Raw genomic sequence first — 6,463 nt, 5'->3', positions numbered from 1 at the left:
CCACTTCTGGTTGTAACTTCTGAGACGAAGCACCTGACCTGTCTATTGGAATATCAAGTAAACAGCTGGAGGTAAGGAGTTAGGATATTTAAGATGTTTTTTCATTGACGGTTTACTAATCTCTAATCTATTTGGAAATGGGCTTCATTACACATTCAGCGAGGATATTAAACATCTTTGTCGCTCGATATCTGAAAATATCACAGCATATTCCTGCTCACACACTTTCGATAAAGTTACAGGACGGTGAATTGGAGCAACAGAAGTCGGTCTGACTCTCACTTTGTATTTTGCATCACTTTGCAAAGCAGCAGTTCTCAAACTTGGGGGTCAGGAGTCCTCTTGTGATGATTTTGGTTGATTTATGGAATGTGGAAAAAACACATTTCTAATATGCAAATTGAATGTTGTGTTTTTAATCTTGGTGAGAAATGCCTTTTCTTTATGAATGAATGAATATTTTTAGCCTGTTGGTTTCTTCCAGTTTATTTAGTAAAACAGAAATCATCACTTGGTGTCACTGTTCTTTGAGTTGGGGGTCGTGAGGCTTCACTTCATTTCTGGCCAACAGAAAGGTTGAGAATCGCTGATCTAAAAAAAAAAAGAAAAGTTGGAAGCTCTGGTTGGAGCGGTGTGTGTTTGTTGGTAGCAGAGGGTTTTCTCTGTGGCTCAAACACTGAGAGTGGGAAGTGTGTTTGTTTCTGTGATCTGCAACACGCAAAAACCTGCGGCTCTGCGTTGCCGTGAAAACAGTAAAATGCTTCAGAGCAGGAGAGCTTACCTGGGATCAGTTTTTTCTGCTGTTTACCGATACACAGGAGCTGATGCGGATATCGATTCTGTTATTTTGGGTGATGAGCGGCTGAATAGAAACCTGTTTGGGGGAAAAGAGGCGGTGGGAGAGAACTGAGGATATGTGAACACGTCCCATTACTGATGTTTCAGTGAATTCACAAGATCACAATGAAGCTTCAAGATTCAAGACTGAAAGCCTAAAAACCTTTTTATTCAGGAAGGCTTTTTCATGTTAACTTTTGTTTAGTGATTATTTTCTTTTATTTTTTGTTTTTAACTCTCTAGCACTTTGAGAGTCACTGTGACAAATGCAGTACAAATGCAGTACAAATAAAATGCATTATTATTATTATTATTATTATTAGTAGTAGTAGTAGTAGTAGTAATAGTTTTATTAGTATTATTAGTAGTAGTAGTATTATTCAAGATTCAAAACGGCCCATTAATTCAAGAGGGAATGGAAATTCAAGTAGGTTTTTGAATTAATTTTGAATTACTAATCAGTTCAAATACATTACCCCTTTACTTACATAGTAATTGCACATGACTCTACCTTTTTCTGTTTGGAAAGGGTTTATTAAACTTACCTGGGCCGTGTTGTTTGTTCCCATGGAATTAACAGATTCCTAAAATCGCCATATTTTGTTTTCATTTTGAGCTGTCAGGGAGTCTTTGAGCATAAGTATCATTTGTTTTCAAAATGGAAGATGTAATCTTTGCAGCAGAGCTTTGTCTGTCGCCACAGAGACTCTCTGAGTCGATGTACATTGCAGCTAAATATGTCCAGATGAGACTCATTAATATAGGTCACATATTGGTTAGAGGTTTGTGGTGACGCTGCACCACCTAACAGAGCAGAACCCTTGTTGTTTCATAGTGTATTTTCTTTTCTGGTGTTGCATGCATTTCCTATCAGTAACGACCAATGCCATGACACTGATTCTGCATCTCTGCTTCTGTGTTGTATCTTTTTTAAGTCATTTTCATATAAATAAATGTTCGTTTTGCTACTCTCTATCTCTGATTGATATACCACAACAGTGATTCAACCTATATCCAGTTGATGAAAGCTTTGTCTGTTCTAAGCAGCCCGTGTCTGGTAGCTGCTTCACAGGAAGTGATGCGTTTTATTTTTGTTTGTAAAAAAAAGAAGAAGAAGAACTGGGTAGAAAATACAAGCCACCACACTGTTTTATTGACAGGTGATCTGTGGGAAGTGCAGTGCAGAAACACCACAGTGAGGCTGAGCAACAAACATGGAGACTGAATTAAAAATTTAAAAATGAGGATCTGGCAGATTACTACTTCAAACACCTCAGAAAGAAAATGTTATTATAAGTAATGGCACATTTAAGTAAAATATCTATTGGAAAAAAGCCATATTCATACAATAATTTTCAAAAACATTTTAAGTCGCTCACTATTTACATGCACTTGTTTGGTGCTGCATCATAACTGTTGAATATCAGCCCTCATCAAAAAGCAAAGCAGATCATTTCTTAACTAGACACCCGAAACCAATACCAGAGCTCACCCATGTGCATGCAAACACACACACACACACACACACACACACACACAAGCAGACAGCCAGACAGACGCACACACACGCATAAACACAAACATGCCCAGCCCAAGTTTACAACTTTTCATTTTAAATCCTTAATTTTAAGCCAACATATACACACACTCATACACTCACACACACGCATAAACAAACAAACAGGCTGACAGATGCATACACACACGCACAGACACATAAATGCACACAAACACACACACAAATACAAAAACACATCCTCAGACATCGAGACAGATGACTCAGACTGGCCAAGGATAAGCTGGAGCCTCTGACTCCTCGACATTCCATTCATTCTCAAAATAAGTCTCCTTTTATCTTCCAAGAATTTATAGATTTGTGTTTATTCACAAACCCGTGTTCATTCATACAGTCCTCTAATGTCTATTTCCACAGCATCATATGAGGATGATGACATGTGACCACAGACGTTTCCTCCTTTTCTAGACAGACTGAATTTTCTTTTTCAAAGTTTGTAACTCTAGTCTTGTTTTTCATCTGAACCGTCTGGCATCTGAGATAAGAAAGATTTTTTTCGTTTCATATCATGTTTCATGTTTGTTTTACAATGTCTGACTTCTTGTTCGGATCTGTTTTTAGTGGCTGGTTAAAGAGGAAGTAACACACACTTACACTGAATTCATGACCTTGCAGCTCTCGGCACAGAAAACCACTTTCTGTTTGCAGGCCAATCTCAAACTAGAGACCCTTATCTCTTTAAATGATTTTAAACTTAGAATAATGGAAGTGGTCACTGTTAGCTGCAGTTGCTTCAACTAACAAACACATGACTAAATATTGCTGCCTTGTTTTTGTTTATGCACTGTATTATGTAATGTATTCTTGTCGTACCTATTGTTGCTGTTGTGATTTGATGTTGTCCTGTTATGTGTTTGATGCTGCTATTTGCTGTTTGGTAACTTGAAAGCTGTGTATTTTACCAGATGGATGGGACTTTTCAGAAGAGAATAGAATAGAATAGAATAGAATATTTGTATGATGGTTGGTCGCCTGCCATAGTGGCTGGCCGGTAGACAGACTTTTCAACCAGCATGGAGAGAATCCGCACTCTACTTAACAAGAGGAAAAACGTCCTTCTCACTGAGGTAGCCAATAAATATATTATATTTTACTACATGATGCTCTTAAGAAAATACAGTGCAAAGTGCTCAAATGCTGTACAAAACTGTCAGACATTTCGATCACAAATAAGAAAGGACTACTGAACACATACATAGGCTCTGCTCAAACACACCTGCTATCTATTGACCCAGATAAGGGGTTGTAGGAAATAGTAAACAAACTTACCAGCCTGATCAAAGCTGACCAGCATTCTGGCGTTAATGTCTCACCTTGGTTTCGGTCCTCAGTCCGGTCTGTTTTAAAGTTTTTGATGCTGTTCGATGAATGAAATGCAAGACTGAACCTGTAAGAAACATTTGCGATCAGCTCTTATAAACGGATGTGAGAGAAATAAGAGACTCTAAAACAGATTTCATTCAAGGACAGTCTGGGTAAACAAGCTTTGTGTGACAGAGTTCAAACTAGATTATTTTAATTGGCTGACCGTTCACTGTGTATGGCTCCACGGCTGGCCACTTCATGATGGTCTAGTTTCAGATCACTTTGTATGGTAAAATGACTGTAAAAGACAGGGTAACGTTTTGATTTTTCTGGTGTTTTCTCTGTCCCAGCCACACAATGTTTCCCACTGCCACCCCAACTCTCCCTGTCCTCCAATCAACCAAAAATGATGAGGCGACAGCGGTGGACATCGACGCCATTATGGACAACGTCACCATCGTCCTCTACACCCTGACCGTTGTGCTGGGGATCACTGGGAACTCCATGGTGATCTGGGTGGCCGGATTCAAGCTCAAGGTGGATATGAAGAGTGCAAATTCATTAAACGTTACTTGTTAAGTTCATCACTCACTATATCTAAAATACAGATGGTCCAGTCTAAAAAACTGGTCTCATTTTGTCAGCTAATGATTTATGTTAGCTGCTGTAAAAGTACTATCACGCTTTAAGGTGTCATGTTTTTTTCTTTTCAAATGGTGGATAGCTCATTTTGGGGCAAAATTCTTCGTATGGAGACAAATGACACGGCTACAATGCATTTAATATATAATGTTTGTCTGTACTGCTGTTTTTTGAAAGGTGGTGTGTTGTTGTGGATTTTTTGCCTAAATGTGGTTATTTATATCTATGTGCGAGTGTACGAATGATAAATATAAATAATATACTTTACACTACCAGTCAAAGGTTTGGACACATTTTTCTTTATTTTTACTATTTTCCACATTTTATTATAACAGTAAAGACATCAGAACTATGAAATAACAAGTGGAATTATGCAGTGACCAAAAAAGTGTTAAACAAATCAAAACTTACTTACTTAACTTCTTATATTTTAGATTATTTAAAGTAGCCGCCCTTTGTCGTGATGGAAAGGCAAAGGCTTTGGAAAGAAATTCATACATAGGATCAACTTCACTATTTATATTTTGAGCATTCAAACATAGTACATTCAATCAGGTGTGTCCAAACTTTTGACTGGTAGTGTTTCTATGTATATATATATAAATTATACGTTATACGTTATAACGTAAACATCGTAATGTATTCCACTTATTAACTAAATTATTTTCCCATTTCCCTTCTCTTTTGTTTCATTCCTTTTCTTCTTCTTCTCTTCTTCAGCACACGGTCACCAACGTGTGGCTGGTGAACCTCGCCATAGCAGACCTGATATTCTGCCTGACGCGGGTCATCTCCCTCACCAAGAAGCTCTTCTTCGACCACTGGCCTTTCGGCGTCTTCCTCTGCAAATTCAACGGCTTCTTCAAATACGCCAACATGTTCTGCTCCGTCTTCCTGCTGGCCGTGATCAGCCTGGACCGAGCGCTGTGCGTGTGGCGGCCCGTCTTCACCAAGCGCCGCCGCACCCTGTGGGCCGCGAGGCTGGTGGCCGCGGGCGTCTGGGCCACCGCGACCGTTATGAGCGCTCCGTACTTCGTCTACCGCCAAGTCTACCTGGGGAAGAAGAACCTGAGCAAGTGTTCTCTGGAGGTGAAAGAGGCGACGGAGGGAGACAGCACCGCCAAGCTGGCTCTCTACTCCATCCGCTTCTTGTGCGGCTTCTTGTTGCCTTTCATGGTCATCCTCGTCTGCTACATCCTGGCTGGCCTCGGAATCCGACGCACCCGCCTGTCGGGGAAGTCCCGCCCCCTCCGCATCTTAGCGTCGTTAGTCGTCGCTTTTTTCCTGTGCTGGGCGCCGTACCACAGCCTCCTGCTGGTGAAAATGGTGGACAGCAATAGCCCGGCGGTGAAAATCGGGCTCCCGGTGGCGAGGGGGTTCGCCTTCTTCAACAGCTGCGTGAACCCGCTGTTGTATTTCTGCATGGGGCTGGACGTGAGGGGGCGGTTCAGGCAGAGTCTGGCGGGGGTTTACAGGAGAGCGTTAGCGGAGGATGGCGATGGACGGACGACCCAGTCCAACGAACGGACAGTGGATGACAGTACCGGGTCAGGCGGGACGAAACCCAATACCGTTGAGGTGGGAGGGCTGAGTCGGCCTCCAGTGGGTGTGGCTAAAGTTTGATGCCGCCTTGGATGTGATTCTGACGTGGAGCCTCCCTGCTGGTGTCTCCTAACTTATCTTTAAGCTTTAAGCATCAAGATTACCCTTCGTTCCATTGTTAGCAGTAACCGGTGCTACTGTACGGCTGCAAGTATTTTCTTCCCCTCACATTGGTTTAAATATGTGCCGGTGAAATTGAAAATTTCTGCTTGCAAATCCAAAGTCCTAAACATGAGCCAGATGTTCAATAGTTTGGGGAAATTCACCCCAGTTTGGTTTGTTGAACAGTGTAAAAAATGTGTTGTATATTTTTAAAAGAATTACAAAGAAATTATATTCCACAAACTGTTGACCTTGGTTTAACAGGCTGACTCCACTGGATAAATGGTCTCAATATGGACAAGATATAAAGTGACAAACCAATGTCAGGTTCATACTTTCATTTATAAAATATCCTTCCATATAAGTTTCACACTTGCTAGGCACTGTGTGCATGTGCTG

General features: G+C 40.9%; 1 protein-coding gene across 1 annotated transcript; it reads left to right on the top strand.

Moving 5' to 3' along the window:
• The first annotated feature begins 22 nt into the window (after positions 1-22).
• Positions 23-6,221, top strand: LOC139928414 (fMet-Leu-Phe receptor-like). Its single transcript, XM_071920967.2, has 3 exons — positions 23-71; positions 4,069-4,255; positions 5,081-6,221. The coding sequence occupies exons 2-3, from the start codon at positions 4,076-4,078 to the stop codon at positions 5,981-5,983; spliced, it is 1,083 nt and encodes a 360-aa protein (XP_071777068.1). The 5' UTR covers positions 23-71; positions 4,069-4,075; the 3' UTR covers positions 5,984-6,221.
• Positions 6,222-6,463: the final 242 nt, after the last annotated feature.

This window comes from Centroberyx gerrardi, chromosome 19 (assembly GCF_048128805.1).
Source record: "Centroberyx gerrardi isolate f3 chromosome 19, fCenGer3.hap1.cur.20231027, whole genome shotgun sequence".
In the NCBI taxonomy this organism is placed as follows: Eukaryota; Metazoa; Chordata; class Actinopteri; order Beryciformes; family Berycidae; genus Centroberyx; species Centroberyx gerrardi.
The sequence above is the reverse complement of the archived record's forward strand: the minus strand, read 5'-3'. Positions and strand labels throughout refer to the sequence as shown.

Excerpts from the sequence above, each read along its gene's own strand:
- LOC139928414 (XM_071920967.2), top strand. The coding sequence starts at position 4,076 with ATGTTTCCCACTGCCACCCCAACTCTCCCTGTCCTCCAATCAACCAAA. Across the intron at positions 4,256-5,080 it reads TGGCCGGATTCAAGCTCAAG|CACACGGTCACCAACGTGTG; the intron begins GTGGATATGAAG and ends TCTCTTCTTCAG.